Here is a 25774-nt window from a genome sequence, read left to right as displayed (position 1 = left end):
ACCAAACTACAGAAAGAAGTCTGACCGGGGTCGAGCCGACGACCCCCGACCCCGCCGACATTCAGAACCAGCCGGTGTCCAGCCGACCCCGACCCCCACCTCAGGAGAGAGGTGTGGCGCAGCTCGCTGGGGCTCCACGATCCACGTGGAGACGGAACGCCTGAAAGGATCAAACGCAGACTGGTTCAAAACCTTGCACTTCCTAGTTGGATTGGTGAGCATGTTTCTGGCCCTTCACAATCAGATCTAGATAGGTTTAAGGGGGTGGATTTAAAGGTACAATTAACATGAGTTGTTATCCCTTGATGTTCCGTGTGTTTCCTTATTTCATGATGATCTTTGTAGAGTATAATATGCCTGTATTTGCCTTAGTTAGTATTGTGTCGTTATGATTTGTTTGTGTTTTTCCCTCCCATGTACCCTCTTATCTGCTTGTATTTGATTTATTTTTCCTTATGCAATAAAATTTCATTTTGTTTCATCAAACTTGGTCTACAAGAGTTTTCTCTACATTGTAGTTCCTGCCCCAAAGTCCAGAGTATAGAATCTAAGGGGCGAGTGGGTCGAACCACTCAAGGTTTTACTGTGCAAGAGAGAGAGGCCTCTAGAGAGAGAAACCTCTGCGATCTAAAACCCCTTAGTTAGGCCACATCTAGAATACTGTGTGCAGTTCTGGTCGCCACACTATAGGAGGGATGTGATTGCTTTGGAGAGGATGCAGAGGAGATTTACCAGGATGTGACCTGGGCTGGAGCGCTTTAGCTATGAAGAGAGACTGGACAGGCTGGGGTTGTTTTCCTTAGAGCAGAGAAGGCTGAGTGGGGACCTGATTGAGGTGTACAAAATTATGAGGGGCATAGATAGGGTAGATAGAAAGGAACTTTTCCCCTTAGTAGGGGGGTCAATAACCAGGGAGCATAGATTCAAGGTAAGGGGCAGGAGGTTTAGAGGGGATTTGAGGAAAAACTTTTTCACCCAGAGGGTGGTTGGAATCTGGAACTCACTGCCTGAAAGGGTGGTAGAGGCAGGAACCCTCACAACATTCAAGAAGCATTTAGATGAGCACCTGAAACGCCATAGCATACAAGGCTACGGACCAAGTGCTGGAAAATGGGATTAGAATAGACAGGGCATGATGGCCGGCGCGGACACGATGGGCCGAAGGGCCTCTTTCTGTGCTGTATAATTCTATGACTCTATGACATTGACTTCTCACTGAGCGCAGACTGACCCCTCACTGAGCGCAGACTGACCCCTCACTGAGCGCAGACTGACCCCTCACTGAGCGCAGACTGACCCCTCACTTAGCGCAGACTGACCCCTCACTGAGCGCAGACTGACCCCTCACTGAGCGCAGACTGACCCCTCACTGAGCGCAGACTGACCCCTCACTGAGCGCAGACTGACCCCTCACTGAGCAGACTGACCCCTGAGCGCAGACTGACCCCTCACTGAGCGCAGACTGACCCCTCACTGAGCAGACTGACCCCTCACTGAGCGCAGACTGACCCCTCACTGAGCGCAGACTGACCCCTCACTGAGCAGACTGACCCCTCACTGAGCACAGACTGACCCCTCGCTGAGCACAGACTGACCCGAGCACAGACTGGCCCCTCACTGAGCGCAGACTGACCCCTGGCTGAGCGCAGGCTGACCCCTGTCCCCTCACTGGGCGGGTTCTGGTGCGCGGACCGTTTGTTGGGACACCGCCGGAAATGCGGCGGAAGTATGAGCGGTGACACTACCGGAAGTGCGGCCAGCATGGCGATGGCGGAGAGACGCGGGGCAACGAAGAGAGCGCGGGGCGGCGGGGAGGCCCAGGGAGCGGGGCCGAGACCCAGGCCCGGGGAGAGAGCGGGGCCGAGACCCAGGCCCGGGGAGAGAGCGGGGCCGAGACCCAGGCCCGGGGAGAGAGCGGGGCCGAGACCCAGGCCCGGGGAGAGAGCGGGGCCCGCGGGCACAGAGAGCATCGTCCCCAGCCCCGTCTCCAGGGTAATGGGCCGGGGGAGAGTGTGGTCGCTGGAGGCGGGGGGGCTCCGGGGAGTGTAGGGGCCCCGGGTGTGCAATGTGCAGACATTGGGCTCCGTCTGCAACAACTTGTATTTATATAGCGCCTTTAATGTTATTAAACGTCCGAAGGCGCTTCACAGGAGCGTTATGCGATAAGGAGGCTTTTGATAAGGTCCCGCATAAGAGATTAGCGTGTAAAGTTGCACATGGGATTGGGGGCAAGGTATTGACTTGGATAGAGAACTGGTTGGCGGACAGGAAGCAAAGAGTTGGAATAAACGGGTCTTTTTCCGAGTGGCAGGCAGTGACTAGTGGGGTACCGCAGGGATCGGTCCTAGGACCCCAGCTATTCACAATATATATTAATGATCTGGACGAGGGAATTGGATGTAATTTCTCCAAGTTTGCAGACCAAAAGCTCGGTCAAAGAGGTCGGTTTTAAGGAGAGTCTTCCAGGAGGAGAGAGAGGCGGAGAGGTTTACGGAGGGAATTCGAGTGCTTAGGGCCTCCTCAGCTGAAGGCACGGCCGCCAATGGTGGAGCGATTGAAACCAGGGATGTTCAAGAGGCCAGAATTGGAGGAGCGCAGAGATCTCGTGGGGGGATGGCGGGGCGGTGGGGGGAGGTTGTGGGGCTGTAGGAGGTTACAGAGATAGGGAGGGGTGAGGCCATGGCGGGATTTGAAAACAAGGATGAGAATTTTATAATCGAGGCGCTTCCGGACCGGGACTCAATGTAGGTCACTGAGCACAGGGGGTGATGGGTGAACGGGACTGGGTGTGAGTTAGGACACGGGGCAGTGAGCACAGGGGGTGATGGGTGAACGGGACTGGGTGTGAGTTAGGACACGGGGCAGTGAGCACAGGGGATGATGGGTGACCGGGACTGGGTGTGAGTTAGGACACGGGGCAGTGAGCACAGGGATGATGGGTGACCGGGACTGGGTGTGAGTTAGGACACGGGGCAGTGAGCACAGGGGGTGATGGGTGAACGGGACTTGGTGCGAGTTGGGACACGGGGCAGTGAGCACAGGGGGTGATGGGTGAATGGGACTGGGTGTGAGTTAGGACACGGGCAGTGAGCACAGGGATGATGGGTGACCGGGACTGGGTGTGAGTTAGGACACGGGGCAGTGAGCACAGGGGGTGATGGGTGAACGGGACTTGGTGCGAGTTGGGACACGGGGCAGTGAGCACAGGGGGTGCTGGGTGACCGGGACTGGGTGTGAGTTAGGACACGGGGCAGTGAGCACAGGGGGTGATGAGTGAACGGGACTGGGTGTGAGTTAGGACACGGGGCAGTGAGCACAGGGGGTGATGGGTGAACGGGACTGGGTGTGAGTTAGGACACGGGGCAGTGAGCACAGGGGGTGAGGGGTGAACGGGACTGGGTGTGAGTTAGGACACGGGGCAGTGAGCACAGGGGGTGATGGGTGAACGGGACTGGGTGTGAGTTAGGACACGGGGCAGTGAGCACGGGGGGTGATGGGTGAACGGGACTGGGTGTGAGTTAGGACACGGGGCAGTGAGCACGGGGTGATGGGTGAGCGGGACTCGGTGCGAGTTAGGACACGGGGCAGTGAGCACGGGGTGATGGGTGAATGGGACTTGGTGTGAGTTAGAACACGGGCAGTGAGCACAGGGGGTGATGGGTGAACGGGACTGGGTGTGAGTTAGGACACGGGGCAGTGAGCACAGGGAGTGATGGGTGAGCGGGACTTGGTGTGAGTTAGGACACGGGGCAGTGAGGACAGGGGGTGATGGGTGAACGGGACTGGGTGTGAGTTAGGACATGGGGCAGTGAGCACAGGGGGTGATGGGTGAACGGGACTGGGTGTGAGTTAGGACACGGGGCAGTGAGCACGGGGTGATGGGTGAATGGGACTGGGTGTGAGTTAGGACACGGGGCAGTGAGCACAGGGGGTGATGGGTGAACGGGACTGGGTGCGAGTTAGGACACGGGGCAGTGAGCACGGGGTGATGGGTGAACGGGACTGGGTGCGAGTTAGGACACGGGGCAGTGAGCACAGGGGGTGATGGGTGAACGGGACTGGGTGTGAGTTAGGACACGGGGCAGTGAGCACAGGGGGTGATGGGTGAACGGGACTGGGTGTGAGTTAGGACACGGGGCAGTGAACACGGGGTGATGGGTGAACGGGACTGGGTGCGAGTTAGGACACGGGGCAGTGAGCACAGGGGGTGATGGGTGAATGGGACAGGGTGTGAGTTAGGACACGGGGCAGTGAGCACAGGGGGTGATGGATGAGCGGGACTCGGTGCGAGTTAGGACACGGGGCAGTGAGCACAGGGGGTGCTGGGTGAACGGGACTGGGTGCGAGTTAGGACACGGGGCAGTGAGCACGGGGTGATGGGTGAACGGGACTGGGTGTGAGTTAGGACACGGGGCAGTGAGCACGGGGTGATGGGTGAGCGGGACTGGGTGTGAGTTAGGACACTGGGCAGTGAGCACGGGGTGATGGGTGAACGGGACTGGGTGCGAGTTAGGACACGGGGCAGTGAGCACGGGGGTGATGGGTGAACGGGACTGGGTGCGAGTTAGGACACGGGGCAGTGAGCACGGGGTGATGGGTGAGCGGGACTCGGTGCGAGTTAGGACACGGGGCAGTGAGCACAGGGGGTGATGGGTGAGCGGGACTGGGTGTGAATTAGGACACGGCAGTGAGCACAAGGGGGTGATGGGTGAACGGGACTGGGTGTGAGTTAGGACACGGGGCAGTGAGCACGGGGTGATGGGTGAACGGGACTGGGTGCGAGTTAGGACACGGGGCAGTGAGCACAGGGAGTGATGGGTGAGCGGGACTTGGTGTCAGTTAGGACACGGGGCAGTGAGGACAGGGGGTGATGGGTGAACGGGACTGGGTGTGAGTTAGGACACGGGGCAGTGAGCACAGGGGGTGATGGGTGAATGGGACTGGGTGTGAGTTAGGACACGGGGCAGTGAGCACGGGGTGATGGGTGAACGGGACTGGGTGTGAGTTAGGACACGGGGCAGTGAACACGGGGTGATGGGTGAACGGGACTGGGTGTGAGTTAGGACACGGGGCAGTGAGCACAGGGGGTGATGGGTGAACGGGACTGGGTGTGAGTTAGGACACGGCAGTGAGCACGGGGTGATGGGTGAACGGGACTGGGTGTGAGTTAGGACACGGGGCAGTGAGCACAGGGGGTGATGGGTGAACGGGACTGGGTGTGAGTTAGGACACGGGGTAGTGAACACGGGGTGATGGGTGAACGGGACTGGGTGTGAGTTAGGACACGGGGCAGTGAGCAGGGGGTGATGGATGAACGGGACTGGGTGTGAGTTAGGACACGGGGCAGTGAGCACGGGGTGATGGGTGAACGGGACTGGGTGCGAGTTAGGACACGGGGCAGTGAGCACGGGGTGATGGGTGAACGGGACTGGGTGTGAGTTAGGACACGGGGCAGTGAGCACAGGGGGTGATGGGTGAGCGGGACTTGGTGTGAGTTAGGACACGGGGCAGTGAGCACGGGGTGATGGGTGAACGGGACTCGGTGCGAGTTAGGACACGGGGCAGTGAGCACAGGGGGTGATGGGTGAACGGGACTGGGTGCGAGTTAGGACACAGGGCAGTGAGCACAGGGGTGATGGGTGAACGGGACTGGGTGTGAGTTAGGACACAGGGCAGTGAGCACAGGGGGTGATGGGTGAATGGGACTTGGTGTGAGTTTGGACACGGGGCAGTGAGCACAGAGGGTGATGGGTGAACGGGACTTGGTGCGAGTTAGGACACGGGGCAGTGAGCACGGGGTGATGGGTGAACGGGACTGGGTGCGAGTTAGGACACGGGGCAGTGAGCACGGGGTGATGGGTGAACGGGACTGGGTGCGAGTTAGGACACGGGGCAGTGAGCACAGGGGGTGATGGGTGAACGGGACTGGGTGTGAGTTAGGACACGGGGCAGTGAGCACAGGGGGTGATGGGTGAACGGGACTTGGTGCGAGTTGGGACACGGGGCAGTGAGCACAGGGGGTGCTGGGTGAACGGGACTGGGTGTGAGTTAGGACATGGGGCAGTGAGCACAGGGGGTGATGGGTGAACGGGACTGGGTGTGAGTTAGGACACGGGGCAGTGAGCACGGGGGGTGATGGGTGAACGGGACTGGGTGTGAGTTAGGACACGGGGCAGTGAGCACGGGGTGATGGGTGAGCGGGACTCGGTGCGAGTTAGGACACGGGGCAGTGAGCACGGGGTGATGGGTGAATGGGACTTGGTGTGAGTTAGAACACGGGCAGTGAGCACAGGGGGTGATGGGTGAACGGGACTGGGTGTGAGTTAGGACACGGGGCAGTGAGCACAGGGAGTGATGGGTGAGCGGGACTTGGTGTGAGTTAGGACACGGGGCAGTGAGGACAGGGGGTGATGGGTGAACGGGACTGGGTGTGAGTTAGGACATGGGGCAGTGAGCACAGGGGGTGATGGGTGAACGGGACTGGGTGTGAGTTAGGACACGGGGCAGTGAGCACGGGGTGATGGGTGAATGGGACTGGGTGTGAGTTAGGACACGGGGCAGTGAGCACAGGGGGTGATGGGTGAACGGGACTGGGTGCGAGTTAGGACACGGGGCAGTGAGCACGGGGTGATGGGTGAACGGGACTGGGTGCGAGTTAGGACACGGGGCAGTGAGCACAGGGGGTGATGGGTGAACGGGACTGGGTGTGAGTTAGGACACGGGGCAGTGAGCACAGGGGGTGATGGGTGAACGGGACTGGGTGTGAGTTAGGACACGGGGCAGTGAACACGGGGTGATGGGTGAACGGGACTGGGTGCGAGTTAGGACACGGGGCAGTGAGCACAGGGGGTGATGGGTGAATGGGACAGGGTGTGAGTTAGGACACGGGGCAGTGAGCACAGGGGGTGATGGATGAGCGGGACTCGGTGCGAGTTAGGACACGGGGCAGTGAGCACAGGGGGTGCTGGGTGAACGGGACTGGGTGCGAGTTAGGACACGGGGCAGTGAGCACGGGGTGATGGGTGAACGGGACTGGGTGTGAGTTAGGACACGGGGCAGTGAGCACGGGGTGATGGGTGAGCGGGACTGGGTGTGAGTTAGGACACTGGGCAGTGAGCACAGGGGGTGATGGGTGAACGGGACTGGGTGCGAGTTAGGACACGGGGCAGTGAGCACGGGGGTGATGGGTGAACGGGACTGGGTGCGAGTTAGGACACGGGGCAGTGAGCACGGGGTGATGGGTGAGCGGGACTCGGTGCGAGTTAGGACACGGGGCAGTGAGCACAGGGGGTGATGGGTGAGCGGGACTGGGTGTGAATTAGGACACGGCAGTGAGCACAAGGGGGTGATGGGTGAACGGGACTGGGTGTGAGTTAGGACACGGGGCAGTGAGCACGGGGTGATGGGTGAACGGGACTGGGTGCGAGTTAGGACACGGGGCAGTGAGCACAGGGAGTGATGGGTGAGCGGGACTTGGTGTCAGTTAGGACACGGGGCAGTGAGGACAGGGGGTGATGGGTGAACGGGACTGGGTGTGAGTTAGGACACGGGGCAGTGAGCACAGGGGGTGATGGGTGAATGGGACTGGGTGTGAGTTAGGACACGGGGCAGTGAGCACGGGGTGATGGGTGAACGGGACTGGGTGTGAGTTAGGACACGGGGCAGTGAACACGGGGTGATGGGTGAACGGGACTGGGTGTGAGTTAGGACACGGGGCAGTGAGCACAGGGGGTGATGGGTGAACGGGACTGGGTGTGAGTTAGGACACGGCAGTGAGCACGGGGTGATGGGTGAACGGGACTGGGTGTGAGTTAGGACACGGGGCAGTGAGCACAGGGGGTGATGGGTGAACGGGACTGGGTGTGAGTTAGGACACGGGGTAGTGAACACGGGGTGATGGGTGAACGGGACTGGGTGTGAGTTAGGACACGGGGCAGTGAGCAGGGGGTGATGGATGAACGGGACTGGGTGTGAGTTAGGACACGGGGCAGTGAGCACGGGGTGATGGGTGAACGGGACTGGGTGCGAGTTAGGACACGGGGCAGTGAGCACGGGGTGATGGGTGAACGGGACTGGGTGTGAGTTAGGACACGGGGCAGTGAGCACAGGGGGTGATGGGTGAGCGGGACTTGGTGTGAGTTAGGACACGGGGCAGTGAGCACGGGGTGATGGGTGAACGGGACTCGGTGCGAGTTAGGACACGGGGCAGTGAGCACAGGGGGTGATGGGTGAACGGGACTGGGTGCGAGTTAGGACACAGGGCAGTGAGCACAGGGGTGATGGGTGAACGGGACTGGGTGTGAGTTAGGACACGGCAGTGAGCACAGGGGGTGATGGGTGAATGGGACTTGGTGTGAGTTTGGACACGGGGCAGTGAGCACAGAGGGTGATGGGTGAACGGGACTTGGTGCGAGTTAGGACACGGGGCAGTGAGCACGGGGTGATGGGTGAACGGGACTGGGTGCGAGTTAGGACACGGGGCAGTGAGCACGGGGTGATGGGTGAACGGGACTGGGTGCGAGTTAGGACACGGGGCAGTGAGCACAGGGGGTGATGGGTGAACGGGACTGGGTGTGAGTTAGGACACGGGGCAGTGAGCACAGGGGGTGATGGGTGAACGGGACTTGGTGCGAGTTGGGACACGGGGCAGTGAGCACAGGGGGTGCTGGGTGAACGGGACTGGGTGTGAGTTAGGACATGGGGCAGTGAGCACAGGGGGTGATGGGTGAACGGGACTGGGTGTGAGTTAGGACACGGGGCAGTGAGCACGGGGTGATGGGTGAATGGGACTGGGTGTGAGTTAGGACACGGGGCAGTGAGCACAGGGGGTGATGGGTGAACGGGACTGGGTGCGAGTTAGGACACGGGGCAGTGAGCACGGGGTGATGGGTGAACGGGACTGGGTGCGAGTTAGGACACGGGGCAGTGAGCACAGGGGGTGATGGGTGAACGGGACTGGGTGTGAGTTAGGACACGGGGCAGTGAGCACAGGGGGTGATGGGTGAACGGGACTGGGTGTGAGTTAGGACACGGGGCAGTGAACACGGGGTGATGGGTGAACGGGACTGGGTGCGAGTTAGGACACGGGGCAGTGAGCACAGGGGGTGATGGGTGAATGGGACAGGGTGTGAGTTAGGACACGGGGCAGTGAGCACAGGGGGTGATGGATGAGCGGGACTCGGTGCGAGTTAGGACACGGGGCAGTGAGCACAGGGGGTGCTGGGTGAACGGGACTGGGTGCGAGTTAGGACACGGGGCAGTGAGCACGGGGTGATGGGTGAACGGGACTGGGTGTGAGTTAGGACACGGGGCAGTGAGCACGGGGTGATGGGTGAGCGGGACTCGGTGCGAGTTAGGACACGGGGCAGTGAGCACAGGGGGTGATGGGTGAGCGGGACTGGGTGTGAATTAGGACACGGCAGTGAGCACAAGGGGGTGATGGGTGAACGGGACTGGGTGTGAGTTAGGACACGGGGCAGTGAGCACGGGGTGATGGGTGAACGGGACTGGGTGCGAGTTAGGACACGGGGCAGTGAGCACAGGGAGTGATGGGTGAGCGGGACTTGGTGTCAGTTAGGACACGGGGCAGTGAGGACAGGGGGTGATGGGTGAACGGGACTGGGTGTGAGTTAGGACACGGGGCAGTGAGCACAGGGGGTGATGGGTGAATGGGACTGGGTGTGAGTTAGGACACGGGGCAGTGAGCACGGGGTGATGGGTGAACGGGACTGGGTGTGAGTTAGGACACGGGGCAGTGAACACGGGGTGATGGGTGAACGGGACTGGGTGTGAGTTAGGACACGGGGCAGTGAGCACAGGGGGTGATGGGTGAACGGGACTGGGTGTGAGTTAGGACACGGCAGTGAGCACGGGGTGATGGGTGAACGGGACTGGGTGTGAGTTAGGACACGGGGCAGTGAGCACGGGGTGATGGGTGAACGGGACTGGGTGTGAGTTAGGACACGGGGTAGTGAACACGGGGTGATGGGTGAACGGGACTGGGTGTGAGTTAGGACACGGGGCAGTGAGCAGGGGGTGATGGATGAACGGGACTGGGTGTGAGTTAGGACACGGGGCAGTGAGCACGGGGTGATGGGTGAACGGGACTGGGTGCGAGTTAGGACACGGGGCAGTGAGCACGGGGTGATGGGTGAACGGGACTGGGTGTGAGTTAGGACACGGGGCAGTGAGCACAGGGGGTGATGGGTGAGCGGGACTTGGTGTGAGTTAGGACACGGGGCAGTGAGCACGGGGTGATGGGTGAACGGGACTCGGTGCGAGTTAGGACACGGGGCAGTGAGCACAGGGGGTGATGGGTGAACGGGACTGGGTGCGAGTTAGGACACAGGGCAGTGAGCACAGGGGTGATGGGTGAACGGGACTGGGTGTGAGTTAGGACACAGGGCAGTGAGCACAGGGGGTGATGGGTGAATGGGACTTGGTGTGAGTTTGGACACGGGGCAGTGAGCACAGAGGGTGATGGGTGAACGGGACTTGGTGCGAGTTAGGACACGGGGCAGTGAGCACAGAGGGTGATGGGTGAACGGGACTTGGTGCGAGTTAGGACACGGGGCAGTGAGCACGGGGTGATGGGTGAACGGGACTGGGTGTGAGTTAGGACACGGGGCAGTGAGCACAGGGGGTGATGGGTGAACGGGACTGGGTGAGAGTTTGGACACGGGGCAGTGAGCACAGGGGGTGATGGGTGAGCGGGACTGGGTGTGAGTTAGGACACGGGGCAGTGAGCACAGGGGGTGATGGGTGAACGGGACTGGGTGTGAGTTAGGACACGAGGCAGTGAGCACAGGGGGTGATGGGTGAACGGGACTGGGTGAGAGTTTGGACACGGGGCAGTGAGCACAGGGGGTGATGGGTGAGCGGGACTGGGTGTGAGTTAGGACACGGGGCAGTGAGCACAGGGGGTGATGGGTGAACGGGACTGGGTGTGAGTTAGGACACGAGGCAGTGAGCACAGGGGGTGATGGGTGAACGGGACTGGGTGTGAGTTAGGACACGGGGCAGTGAGCACAGGGGGTGATGGGTGAATGGGACTTGGTGTGAGTTAGGACACGGGGCAGTGAGCACAGGGGGTGATGGGTGAACGGGACTGGGTGTGAGTTAGGACACGAGGCAGTGAGCACAGGGGGTGATGGGTGAACGGGACTGGGTGTGAGTTAGGACACGGGGCAGTGAGCACAGGGGGTGATGGGTGAACGGGACTGGGTGTGAGTTAGGACACGGTTTGGATGAGCTGAATAACTTCCTTTTCTCTCTCGCCTTAACCACAGGGGAAGTGGAAGAACAAGGAGCGAGTTCTGATCTTTTCTTCTCGGGGGATTAATTACCGGACACGGCACCTGATGCAGGATCTGCGCACACTGATGCCGCACTCGAAACCAGGTAACCAAGAAACCACAACACTTCCAATGATTGTGATAGGCACTCACTTTGGGGATTTCAAATTTTTCATTTACAGTAGCTGTTTACATAATGATTTCTGGAGACATTTGTGGGATGCATTGAGCAAGGAGCCGAATTTTATGGAGAGTCTTAAAGGAGATGGACTTATTTTTCGACATTAAATGCAAGTTGGTGCCTAGGGAGATTGAGTGGCTGAGAGATTTTAGGAGAAAATTCCGAGAGGGCTGAAGGCACGGCCACCAATGGTGGGGTGAAAGGAGGATACACAGGAGGTCAGAGTCTGAGGAATGGTGAGTTCAGGATGCCGGGGGGGGGGTGATTGTTGTAGAGTGGGAGGAGGTTACAGAGATGGGGAGCGGGGAGACCATGGAAGAAGGATTTAAACACGAGAATTAGAATTTATTTAACACTGGGTATCGGGGGCCATTGTAGGCGAGCAAGGACAGAGCCAAACCCGGGACAGAAACTGGACTGGCCTCTTCCTAAATCAACATCTCCTGCTCCCTTTAACACAAGCAAAATACTGCGGATGCTGGAAATCTGTAATTAGAACCGAAAATGCTGGAAATACTCAGCAGGTCTGGCAGCATGTGTGGAGAGAGAAAGAGAGTTAACGTTTCAGGTCAATGACCCTTCGTCAGAACTGTAAGATGATCGAAATGAACAGCTTTTAAGCAAGTGCAGGGGCAGGGAAAGGGGGGAGGGGAGGAAAGAACAAAAGGGAGGGTCTGTGATAGGACGGAAGGCAGGAGAGATTAAAAGACAAAAGGGATGATGGGGCAAGGCAAAAGGGGATGGTGATAGGACAAGTAAAGAACCAAAAGATGGGTCTAAAGGAGGTTAAATGATTATAGCAGAGGGGGAGAGAAGCATGCAAAGTCTGGTAAGCAGAAGACTCCCGTGACCTGGGAATGTGGCGGAGAAAGGTGGGGAGTCCCCAGGGGTACGGACCGCCCCCACTGGCTGTATATAAATAGGGGATTCCCCACCCCAAGCACCAGCCCGGACCTCCTCCGCCCCCACTGGCTCTGGTGCAGCATCCTTCATTACTAGCACCTGCTGTCTGAGAAAATGGGAGTGCCGGTGAAGATCTAACATTATCAAACTTGATGTTCAGTCCAAAACTAGGGGCTATAATTGTAAGAGTCACTGATAAATCCAATAGGGAATTCAGGAGAAACTTCTTTACCCAGAGAGTGGTGAGAATGTGGAACTCGCTCCCACAGGGAGTGGCTGAGGCGAATAGTATAGATGCATTTAAGGGGAAGCCAGATACGCACATGAGGGTGAAAGGAATAGAAGGATATGCTGATAGGGGAGATGAAGAAGTGTGGGAGGAGGCTCGTGTGAAGCCTGTTTCTGTACTATATATTCCGTGTGATGTTGTAGCAGGCCGATATCCGAGTGGGGGTGAAGTGGAGGATTAAAGTGACAGGTGACCGGAAGCTCAGGGTTAGGCATGTGTACTGAACGGAGATGTTCCTCAAAGTGATCACCCAGTCTGTGTTTGGTCTCCCCAATGTAGAGGAGACCACATCGTGAGCAGCGAATGCAGTACACTAGATTGGAAGAAGTACAAGTAATTTGCTGTTTCACCTGGAAAGGAGTGTTTGGGGCCCTGAAGGTGGGAAGGGAGGAGGTAAAAGGGCAGGTGCTGCACGGAAAGATACTGTGGGAAGGGGAGCAAGTGTTGAGGGTGCTGGAAGAGTGGACCAGGGTATCACTGAGGGGATGGTCCTTTTGAAATGCTGATAAGTGTGGGAAAGATGTTGTTGGTGGCATCGCGCTGGAGGTAGCGGAAAGGGATGCACACGATAAACTCTCAGATAATGACAGCGAAATAGCAGAAATATTAAATCATTACTTTGCCTCGGTGTTTACCAGGGAGACTAACGTGGTGGACATGACATTAGAAGAGGAGATCAAAGAGGAGATAAAGACATTTAAGATAGAAAGGGAGCGATTATTGATAAACTAATTAATCTTAGAGAGGATAAAATCCCTGGTCTGGATGGATTGCATCCGCGCATATTAAAAGTTAGTGAAGAGATAGCAGAGACCCTATTACACATATAAAACTTCATTAGAAAGGGAATAGTGCCAGAGGACTGGCGGATAACTAATGTGGTTCCTATATATAAAAAGGGAGATAGAACAAGCCCAGGGAACTATAGACCAATCAGCTTAATGGTGGTAGGAAAGATAATGGAATTTTTACTCAAAGATGTAATAGAAAAACATCTAGAAATTGAAAATATAATAGAGTAGTCAGCATGGATTCCAATAGGGAAAGTCATGCTTGACCAACCTCACTGAACTCTTTGAAGTCACAGAGTAGATAAGGATAATGCAGTAGATTGCAAAATTAATGGGACTAAAAGTCAATAAATCCCAAGGACCGGATGACCTACATCCTAGGGTTTTGAAAGAAGTGGCCATTGGGATAGTGGACGCATTGGTTGTCATCTTCCAAAATTCTGTAGATTCTGGAACGGCTCCTGCAGATTGGAGGATAGCAAATGTAACCCCGCTATTTAAGAAAGGAGGGAGAGAGAAAATGGGGAACTACAGACCTGTTAGCCTCACATCAGTAGTTGGGAAAATGCTGGAATCTATTATAAAGGATGCAATAACTGGGCACTTAGAAACTAATAGTAAGATTGGGCAGAGTCAACATGGATTTATGAAAGGGAAATCCTGTTTGACAAACCTATTGGAGTTCTTTGAGGATAGAAACATAGGAGATAGGAGCAGGAGTAGGCCATTCGGCCCCTCGAGCCTGCTCCGCCATTCAATGAGATCATGGCTGATCATCCAAATTCAGTACCCTGTCCCTGCCTTCTCCCCATATCCCTTGATCCCTTTAACCTTAAGAAATATATCCAACTCTTTCTTGAATATATTTAATGAACTGGCCTCCACCGCCCTCTGTGGCAGAGAATTCCACAGGTTCACCACTCTCCGGGTGAAGAAATTCCTCCTCATTTCAGTCCTAAATGGATTACCCCTTATCCTTAGACTATGACCCCTGGTTCTGGACCCCCCGGCCATCAGAAACATCCTTCCTGCATCTAGTCTGTCCAGGCCTGACAGAATTTTATAGGTTTCGATGAGATCCCCTCTCAATCTTCTAAACTCCAGTGAGTATAAGCCCAATCGACACAATCTCTCCTCTTACGTCATTCCTGCCATCCCAGGAGTAGACAAAGGGGAACCGGTAGATGTGGTGTATCTGGATTTTCAGAAGGCCTTCGATAAGGTCCCACACATGAGGTTGGTGAACAAAATTAGGGCACATGGAATTAGTGGTAATATACTAGCATGGATTGAGAATTGGTTAACAGACAGAAAACAAAGAGTAGGGATAAACGGGTCTTTTTCAGGTTGGCAGGCTGTGACTAGTGGGGTACCGCAAGGATCGGTGCTTGGGCCCGAGCTATTCACAATCTATATCAATGATTTGGATGAGGGGACTAAATGTAACATTTCCAAATTTGCTAATGACACAAAGCTAGGTGGCAGTGTCAGTTGCGAAGAGGATGTGAAGAGGCTTCAAGGGGATCTCAACAGGCTCAGTGAGTGGCCGAGAACATGGCAGATGGAATATAATGTGGATAAATGTGAAGTTATCCACTTTGGTCGAAAAAACAGAAAGGCAGAGTATTTCCTAAATGGTGAAAGATTGGGGAATGCAGATGCTCAAAGGGACCTGGGTGTCCTTGTACATGAGTCACTGAAAGTGAATGTGCAGGTGCAGCAAGCCATTAGGAAGGCAAATGTTATGCTGGCCTTCATTACAAGAGGATTTGAGTACAAGAGTAAAGAAGTCTTACTCCAATTATATAGGGCCTTGGTGAGACCACACCTGGAGTACTGTGTACAATTTTGGTTCCCTTACCTAAGGAAGGATATACTTGCCATAGAGGGAGTGTAACGAAGGTTCACGAGATTGATTCCTGGGATGGCGGGACTGTCGCATGAGAAGAGATTGAGTAAACTAGGCCTGTATTCTCTTGAATTCAGAAGAATGAGAGGGGATCTCATTGAAGCATACAAAATTATTACAGGGCTTGATAGGGTGGATGCTGGGAGAATGTTTCCCTTGGCTGGGGAGTCTAGAACCAGGGGCCTCAGGATAAAGGGTCGGCCATTCAGGACTGAGATGAGGAGAAATTTCTTCTCACAGAGGGTGGTGAATCTTTGGAATTCTCTACCCCAGAGGGCTGTGGGGGCTCAGTCATTGGGTCTATTCAAAACAGAAGTGGATAGATTTCTGACTAGTAAGGGCATCAAGGGATATGGCGATAGGGCCGGTGAATAGAGTTGAGGCAGAAGATCAGCCATGATCGAAACATAGAAGATAGGAGCAGGAGTAGGCCATTCGGCCCCTCGAGCCTGCTCCACCATTTAATGAGATCATGGCTGATCATCCAAATTCAGTACCCCGGTCCCTGCTTTCTCTCCATACCCCTTGATCCCTTTAGCCTCAAGAAATATATCCAACTCCTTGAATATATTTAATGAATTGGCCTCTACTGCCTTCTGTGGTAGAGAATTCCACAGGTTCACCACTCTGGGTGAAGAAATTCCTCCTCATCTCAGTCCTAAATGGCTTACCGCATATCCTTAGACTGTGACCCCTGGTTCTGGACTCCCCGACCATCGGGAACATCCTTCCTGCATCTAGTCTGTCTAGTCCTGTTAGAATTTTATAAGTTTCAATGAGATCCCCTCTCATTCTTCTAAACTCTAGCGAATATAAGCCTAATCGACCCAATCTCTCCTCGTACGTCATTCCTGCCATCCCAGGTATCAGTCTGGTGAATCTTCGCTGAACTCCTTCCATGGCAAGAACTTCCTTCCTCAGATAAGGCGACCAAAACTGCACACAATACTCAAGGTGTGGTCTCACCAAGGCCCTGTACAACTGCAGCAAGACATCCTTGTTCCTGTACTCAAACCCTCTCGCTACGAAGGCCAACATACCATTTGCCTTCTTAACCGCCTGCTGCACCTGCATGCTTACCTTCAGCGACTGGTGCACAAGGACACCCAGGTCTCATTGCACTTCCCCTTCTCCCAATCTATTGCCGTTCAGATAATAATCTGCCTTCCTGTTTTTGCCACAGAAGTGGATAAACATAGAAACATAGAAGATAGGAGCAGGAGTAGGCCATTCGGCCCCTCGAGCCTGCTGCCACGCCATTCAATGAGATCATGGCTGATCATCCAAACTCAGTACCCTGTCCCTGCCTTCTCCCCATACCCCTTGATCCCTTTAACCTTAAGAAATATATCCAACTCCTTGAATATATTTAAAGAATTGGCCTCTACTGCCTTCTGTGGTAGAGAATTCCACAGGTTCACCACTTTCTGGGTGAAGAAATTCCTCATTTCTGTCCTAAATGGCTTACCCCTTACCCCTTATCCTTAGACTGTGACCCCCTGGTTCTGGACTCCCCGACCATCGGGAACATCCTGCATCTAGTCTGTCCAGTCCTGTCAGAATTTTATAGGTTTCAATGAGATCCCCTCTCATTCTTCTAAACTCCAGCGAGTATAAGCCCAATCGACCCAATCTCTCCTCATACGTCATTCCTGCCATCCCAGGTATCAGCCTGGTGAATCTTCGCTGAACTCCTTCCATGGCAAGAACATCCTTCCTCAGATAAGGCGACCAAAACTGCACACAATACTCAAGGTGTGGTCTCACCAAGGCCCTGTACAACTGCAGCAAGACATCCTTGTTCCTGTACTTGAACCCTCTCACTACGAAGGCCAACATACCATTTGCCTTCTTAACCGCCTGCTGCACCTGCATGCTTACCTTCAGCGACTGGTGCACAAGGACACCCGGGTCTCGTTGCACTTCCCCTTCTCCCAATCTATTGCCATTCAAATAATAATCTGCCTTCCTGTTTTTGACACCAAAGTGGATAACCTCGCATTTATCCACGTTATATTGCATCTGCCATGTTTCTGCCCAATCACCCAACCTGTCCAAATCATCCTGGAGTTTCTCGGCATCCTCCGCACAGCACACACGCCCACCCAGCTTTGTGTCGTCTGCAAACTTGGAGATAATACATCCAGTTCCCTTGTCTAGATCATTAATATATATTGTGAATAGCTGGGGTCCAAGGACCAATCCCTGCGGTACCCCACTAGTCACTGCCTGCCACTCGGAAAAAGACCCGTTTATTCCAACTCTTTGCTTTCTGTCTGCCAACCAGTTCTCTATCCAAGTCAGTACCTTGCCCCCAACCCCATGTGCCTTAACTTTACATGCTAATCTCTTATGCGGGACTTTATCGAAAGCCTTCTGAAAGTCCAAATACACCACATCCACTGGTTCTCCCTTATCTATTCTACCAGTTACATCCTCAAAAAATTCCAGTAGATTAGTCCATCATGATTTACCTTTTGTAAATCCATGTTGACTTTTTCCGATCCTGTCGCTGCTTTCCAAGTGCTCTGCTATTACATCTTTTATAATGGACTCTAGCATTTTCCCCACTACCGATGTCAGGCTTACCGGTCTATAATTCCCTGTTTTCTTTCTACCACCCTGTGGTAAACCACTGTTCTACCTGTCTGTGTCTGTATGTGTATTCCACTAGGTACAGGTCTGGACATGCCTCGGCTGACTCCTCCCACTATTCCAGGTATATAAGTGACTACCTCCCAGTCCCTTAGTATTCTGGACGGGTCGACCACTCGAGACAAGACCTTCATTCTTTAGTTAATAAAAGCCTGATTGTTACTCGCTCAACCTCAGTCTTTTGAGTAATTGATGGCGCATCAATTTTATTAACTAAATTTTTTATAATGGAGAAGAATGCCACAGGTCTCCCTGCCTGATTAAGGGTGGCGGCCAGAGCGAAGTCGGACGCATCGCTTTCCACCTGGAAGGGGATGGATTTGTCCACTGCGTGCATGGTGGCTTTGGCAATGTCCTCCTTGATACGGTGGAAGGCCAAGCGGGCCTCTGCCATCAGGGGAAAAGAGGTGGATTTGATCAGTGGACGGGCTTTGTCTGCATAGTAGGGGACCCACTGAGCGTAGTAGGAAAAAAACCCTAGGCACCTCTTCAGAGCTTTTAGGCAGTGGGACCATGACACAAACCTCGAGAAATTCCTCCGCACCGCCCAACTCCTGAACCTGACATATAACAAGGAGAAGTGCATATTCCGCACAGACCGCCTCGCCATCCTTGGCTGTGTTGTGGAACACGGGGTCATCGGTCCCGACCCGGACCGGATGCGTCCCCTTATGGAACTCCCACTGCCCCACTGCCTAAAAGCTCTGAAGAGGTGCCTAGGGTTTTTTTCCTACTACGCTCAGTGGGTCCCCTACTATGCAGACAAAGCCCGTCCACTGATCAAATCCACCTCTTTTCCCCTGATGGCAGAGGCCCGCTTGGCCTTCCACCGTATCAAGGAGGACATTGCCAAAGCCACCATGCACGCAGTGGACGAATCCATCCCCTTCCAGGTGGAAAGCGATGCGTCCGACTTCGCTCTGGCCGCCACCCTTAATCAGGCGGGGAGACCTGTGGCATTCTTCTCACGAACCCTCCAGGGCCCGGAGACCAGACACTCCGCGGTCGAGAAGGAGGCCCAGGCTATCGTGGAGGCTGTGCGTCATTGGAGGCACTACCTGGCCGGAAAACGATTTACCCTGCTCACTGACCAGCGTTCAGTTGCTTTTATGTTCAACAACAAGCAGAGGGGCAAAATCAAAAATGACAAGATCTTGAGGTGGAGAATCGAACTTTCCACCTACAATTACGAGATCTTGTACCGGCCTGGGAAGCTCAATGAACCCCCAGATGCCCTATCGCGTGGCACCTGCGCCAGCGCGCAGATCGATAGGCTGAGGGCCCTCCACAATGACCTCTGCCACCCGGGGGTCACCAGGTTCTTCCACTTCATCAAGGCCCGCAACCTGCCTTACTCCATCGAGGAGGTCAGGACCATGACCAGGAACTGCCAAGTCTGCGCTGAGTGCAAACCGCACTTTTATAGACCAGACAGAGCCCACCTGATAAAAGCCACTCGCCCTTTCGAACGCCTGAGCGTCGATTTCAATGGGCCTCTCCCCTCCTCCGACCGCAATGTGTACTTCCTCAACATCATTGACGAGTACTCCCGGTTCCCGTTCGCTATCCCCTGCCCGGACATGACCAGTGCCACGGTCATTAAATCTCTGAACAGCCCCTTCACCCTGTTCGGTTTCCCCAGCTATATCCATAGCAACCGGGGCTCATCGTTTATGAGCGACGAACTCCGCCAGTACCTGCTCGCTAGGGGTATTGCCACAAGCAGGACCACCAGTTACAACCCCCGGGGGAACGGACAGGTGGAAAGAGAGAATGCAACAGTTTGGAAGGCCGCCCTACTAGCCTTAAAGTCTAGGGGCCTTCCGACCTCCCGCTGGCAGGAGGTGCTCCCCGATGCGCTCCACTCGATTCGGTCACTGCTCTGCACTGCCACCAATGCCACCCCTCACGAGAAAATGTTTGTCTTCCCAAGGAAGTCCACATCGGGGACATCGTTACCACCATGGCTGACGTCCCCAGGGCCGGTACTACTGAGAAGACACATGAGGGCCAATAAAACGGACCCCCTGGTCGAGAGGGTCGACCTCCTCCACGCCAACCCCCAGTACGCTTACATTGCGTACCCGGACGGGCGGGAGGACACAGTCTCCATACGAGACCTCGCACCCTCGGGGACCGCTGTAACCCATGACACAGTCTCCATACGAGACCTCGCACCCTCGGGGACCGCTGTAATCCACTACCCATTACCACCCCCCCCACCCACGACCCGATGTCCAACCCCAGCAGCCGGCTCGCCTTGGACCGTCACCCACGAGGACTACACTCCAGGGCCCCAGCCTACACGGGACGCGACGCCGGAAGCTCCACCACCCCTGCCGTCGCCACGTCGATCACAGCGGCAGACAAGACCTCCGGAGAGACTCCAATACACGAACTTTTAAATACACTTCACCCCGCCGGGCTCATTTTTAAACAAGGGGTGAATGTGGTAAACCACTGTTATACCTGTCTGTGTCTGTATGTGTATTCCACTAGGTACAGGTCTGGACATGCCTCGGCTGACTCCTCCCACTATTCCAGGTATATAAGTGACTACCTCCCAGTCCCTTAGTATTCTGGACGGGTCGACCACTCGAGACTAGACCTTCATTCTTTAGTTACTAAAAGCCTGGTTGTTACTCGCTTAACCTCAGTCTTTGGAGTAATTGATGGCGCATCACACCCTTTTTGAATAGTGGGGTAACATTAGCTACCCTCCAATCCATGGGAACTGTTCCAGAATCTATCGAATTTTGGAAGATGGCCAGCAATGCATCTACTATTTCTAGGGCCACTTCCTTAAGTACCCTAGGATGTAGATTATCAGGCCCTGGGGATTTATCGGCCTTCAATCCCATCAATTTCCCTAACACCATTTCCCTACAAATACTGATTTCTATCAATTCCTGCTCCTCATTAGATCCTATGTTCCCCGACATCTCTGGGAGGTTATTTGTGTCCTTCTTTGTGAAGACAGAACCAAAGTATGTATTTAATTGGTTTGCCATTTCTTTGTTCCCCATTATAAATTCCCCTGATTCTGACTGCAAGGGACCTACGCTTGACTTCACCAATCTTTTTCTCTTCACATATCTATAAAAGCTTTTACAGTCAGTTTTTATGTTCCCTGCTAGCTTACTCTCATAAATCTTTTTTTCCCCTTCTTAATTAATCCCTTTGTCCTCCTTTGCTGAACCCTAAATGGCTCCCAATCCTCAAGTTTGCTGCTTTTTCTGGCCAATTTATATGTCCTCTCCTTGGATCTTATGCTATCCCTAATTTCCCTTGTTAGCCACGGTTGTCACCTTTTTTTGTTTTACTTCATTTATTGATCTCATTGAATGGCGGAGCAGGCTTGAAGGGCCGAATGTCCTGCTCCTATTTCTTATGTTCCTATATTTGGACTTTCGAAAGGCCTCCGATAAGGTACCGCAGAGTAGACTCGTGAGTAAGCTCAAAGCGTGAGGAGTCAGGGGACAGGTAGCAGAATGGACAGCAAGCTGGCTGCAAAACAGAAAACCGAGAGTGAGGTTAAAGGTAGTTACTCGGATTGGCAGATGGTGGGAATGGTGTTCCACAGGGATCGGTGCTGGGACCACCGTTGTTCACCATTTACATCATCGATTTAGACTTGGGAATCGGAAGTAGAATTTCAAAATGTGCAGATTCGGGGGTTTAGTCAATACAAGGGAGGACTTCGACACAATACAAGAAGACATTAATAAACTTGCAGAATGGGTATGTAATTGGCAAATGAGTTTCACTAGAGATAATTGTGAAGCGGTGCAGTCTGGTAGGAGGAATAAAGAGGCCACACACTGCTTGGAAAATAAGAGTAAATGGAGTAGAGGAGCAGAGGGATCGGGGGTACAGATTAACCTGTGTCGCTACTTTTAGTGATGTGTGTAGAAGGCCATAAAAGGTGCACTATGGTTCATTGCTGGAGGGATAGAATTCAAAAACCGAAGTTATGTTAAACTTGTATAGAGCCCTAGTTAGACCACACTTGGAGCACCGTGCACAGCTCTGGTCTGGTTAGACCACACTTGGAGCACTGTGCACAGCTCTGGTCTCCATATACCCTGGTTAGACCACACTTGGAGCACTGTGCACAGCTCTGGTCTGGTTAGACCACACTTGGAGCACTGTGCACAGCTCTGGTCTCCATATACCTTGGTTAGACCACACTTGGAGCACTGTGCACAGCTCTGGTCTCCATATACCCTAGTTAGACCACACTTGGAGCACCGTGCACAGCTCTGGTCTGGTTAGACCACACTTGGAGCACTGTGCACAGCTCTGGTCTCCATATACCCTGGTTAGACCACACTTGGAGCACTGTGCACAGCTCTGGTCTGGTTAGACCACACTTGGTGCACTGTGCACAGTTCTGGTCTCCATATACCTTGGTTAGACCACACTTGGAGCACTGTGCACAGCTCTGGTCTCCATATACCCTGGTTGGAGCACTGTGCACAGCTCTAGCCTGGTTTGACCACACTTGGTGCACCGTGCACAGCTCTGGTCTCCATATACCCTGGTTAGACCACACTTGGAGCACTGTGCACAGCTCTGGTCTCCATATACCCTGGTTAGACCACACTTGGTGCACTGTGCACAGCTCTGGTCTCCATATACCCTGGTTAGACCACACTTGGAGCACTGTGCACAGCTCTGGTCTCCATATACCCTGGTTAGACCACACTTGGAGCACTGTGCACAGCTCTGGTCTCCATATACCCTGGTTAGACCACACTTGGTGCACCGTGCACAGCTCTGGTCTCCATATACCCTGGTTAGACCACACTTGGAGCACTGTGCACAGCTCTGGTCTCCAGATTACAAAATGGACACAGAAGCACTGGAGAAAATGCAAAAAAAATTCACAAGGATGATCCCAGAACTGAGAACGACGAGATCATCGAATTTTACAGCCCAGAAACAGACCATTCGGCCCGACTGCTCCGTGTCGGTGTTTCTGCTCCACACCAGCCTCCTCCCACCCCTCTTCATCTCACCCTATCAGCATATCCTTCTATTCCATTCTCCCTCATGGATAGCTATCGGGAAAGTCTGAACAGGCTGGGCCTCTTTTCTCCAGTGACGAGAGGACTGAGGGGTGACCTGCTAGAGGTCTTTAAAAGTGGTGAGAATGTGGAACTCGCTGCCACAGGGAGTAGTTGAGGCGAATAGTGTAGATGCATTCAAGGGAAAGCTGGATAAGCGCAGGAGGGAGAAGGGAATCGCAGGATATGTTGATGGGGTTCGAGCAGGAAGGGTGGGCGGAGGCTGGTGTGGAGTGTAAACACCGGCATTGGGCTGAGTGGCCTGTTTCTGTGCTGTGGACTCGGTGTAAATGGTTCAGTGTGTTCCCTTTGATCTGCTTCTCCTGATTGCTGAAAATCGTGTCCACGTGTAACTTCTGTTGTTAAAGGAGCACTGCATCTATTTAAAATGTGTTTGGCAGATGTATTGAATTGACGTGCTGATTTGAGTTGGGTGTAACATGCCACCCCTCAGTGAGGTTTCTCTGATGAACACTGAGCATCGTGTGTAACTCCTCCCTGTTCGGACTCGATGCTTTGCCGCACACCTCCGCTGGTGACCCTGCCCCTTTAATACGCTCAGAGCTCTGTGTGTTACAGGGTTCTTGGGAGCCGGTGTGCGGTTTGGCTGCTAACTCTGTGATTCATGCAAACTGCAGTAGTGGGTTCCCGATGGTGAGCCAACCTGCGGCCTGTCTCACTCCGAGCCTTTCCTGGAACTAATCAGTGGTCCTGCTTCTAATTCCAGACACCAAAATGGATCGGAAGGACAAGCTGTTTGTAATTAACGAGGTAAGACTGGGTGATGCCGGGTACGGTCTGTGGATTGGCTGTCTCAGTGCGGGGGAGGGGTTTATTTAAATGTCAATCAACATTTCTCATTCTCGTTTCAAGTGTCGTATATCCAAAAGATGCGGGGATTTGACACGGGAGACAGAATGTCTTTTTTTAAATTTGTTTATGGGATGTGGGAGTCGCTGGCAAGGCCAGCATTTATTGCCCATCCCTAATTGCCCTCGAGAAGGTGGTGGTGAGCCGCCACCTTGAACCGCTGCAGTCCGTGTGGTGAAGGTGCTCCCACAGTGCTGTTAGGGAGGGAGTTCCAGGATTTTGACCCAGCGACGATGAAGGATCGGCGATATACTTCCAAGTCAGGATGGTGTGTGACTTGGAGGGGAACTTGGAGGTGGTGGTGTTCCCACGCGCCTGCTGCCCTTGTCCTTCTAGGTGGGAGAGTAAGAAGTCACACAACACCAGGTTATAGTCCAACAGTTTTATTTGAAATCACAAGCTTTCGGAGCGCTGCTCCTTCGTCAGGTGAAGTGGAGAGATGCATATAGACACAGCATATATAGTCAGAGAATACTGCCAGATGATTACAGGTAATCTTTCTAACTGCCATTTATCACACCTCGGCAGAGAGATAATCACAGCAATCAAAGGTGTGGATGGTGTCCAAACAGGTCAGTCAGGAAAACATTACATCAAAGAACAATGAGGTGGGGTCACAAGGAGTCAAATGTTGCAGATGCTGGGAGAGAGTCGGGGGGGGGGGGGGGGGGGTTGGTGTGGTAAACCACTGTTATTGTTTACACTGTTGTCATCGCTACACAAGGTTACCTCTTGCCTCGCACGCTGTTATACCTAGGCATACCTCAGCTGATTCCGCCCATGGCCCTGCCTGCTTGCCCAGGTATAAAGGTGATTGCTTGGCTAGTATTCTTCCTTGCTGGAACCGATCACCCACGAGGGTGGGCTCTGTTATTTAGCCAATAAAAACCTATAGTTACTATCTTAACTCGTCGCTTTTCATGGAATGAATTGATAGGTATATCGGGGGGAAGAGAGTCGCGGGGGGGGGGGGGGGGGAAGAGAGTCGGGGCGGGGGAAGAGAGTCGGGGCGGGGGGAGAGAGTAGGGGCGGGGGGGAGAGAGTCGGGGGGGGGGAGAGTCGGGGGGGGGAGAGTCGGGGCGGGGGGGAGAGAGTCGGGGCGGGGGAGAGTCGGGGCGGGGGGGAGAGAGTAGGGGCGGGGGGGGAGGGAGGCGGGGGGGAGAGAGTCGGGGCGGGGGGGGAGAGAGTAGGGGCGGGGGGGAGAGAGTCGGGGCGGGGGGGAGAGAGTCGGGGCGGGGGGGGAGAGAGGCGGGGGGGAGAGAGTCGGGGCGGGGGGGGGAGAGTCGGGGCGGGGGGGAGAGAGTCGGGGCGGGGGGGGAGAGAGTCGGGGCGGGGGGGAGAGAGTCGGGGCGGGGGGGAGAGAGTAGGGGCGGGGGGGGAGAGAGTCGGGGCGGGGGGGGAGAGTCGGGGCGGGGGGGAGAGAGTAGGGGCGGGGGGGAGAGAGTCGGGGCGGGGGGGGAGAGAGTCGGGGCGGGGGGGGAGAGAGTCGGGGCGGGGGGGGAGAGAGTAGGGGCGGGGGGGGAGAGAGTCGGGGCGGGGGGGGAGAGAGTCGGGGCGGGGGGGGGAGAGAGTCGGGGCGGGGGGGGGAGAGTCGGGGCGGGGGGGAGAGAGTCGGGGCGGGGGGGGAGAGTCGGGGCGGGGGGGGAGAGAGTAGGGGCGGGGGGGAGAGAGTAGGGGCGGGGGGGAGAGAGTCGGGGCGGGGGGGAGAGAGTCGGGGCGGGGGGGGAGAGAGGCGGGGGGGAGAGAGTCGGGGCGGGGGGGGAGAGAGTAGGGGCGGGGGGGAGAGAGTAGGGGCGGGGGGGAGAGAGTCGGG

General features: G+C 54.9%; 1 protein-coding gene across 1 annotated transcript in view; it reads left to right on the top strand.

Annotated features, from left to right (window-relative positions):
- Positions 1-1720: 1720 nt before the first annotated feature.
- The window catches only part of brix1 (biogenesis of ribosomes BRX1), a 45494-nt gene continuing 21440 nt past the window's right edge, over positions 1721-25774 (top strand). The window contains 3 exon segments of the mRNA XM_086002539.1: positions 1721-1992; positions 11289-11400; positions 23819-23862. Of these exon segments, the coding sequence (XP_085858665.1) occupies positions 1729-1992; positions 11289-11400; positions 23819-23862 (420 nt within the window). The 5' untranslated portion in view covers positions 1721-1728.

This window comes from Somniosus microcephalus, chromosome 1 (genome assembly GCF_052327205.1).
Source record: "Somniosus microcephalus isolate GS21.2 chromosome 1, FLI_Smic_1.0, whole genome shotgun sequence".
In the NCBI taxonomy this organism is placed as follows: Eukaryota; Metazoa; Chordata; class Chondrichthyes; order Squaliformes; family Somniosidae; genus Somniosus; species Somniosus microcephalus.
This window is presented reverse-complemented; position numbering and strand designations above follow the sequence as displayed.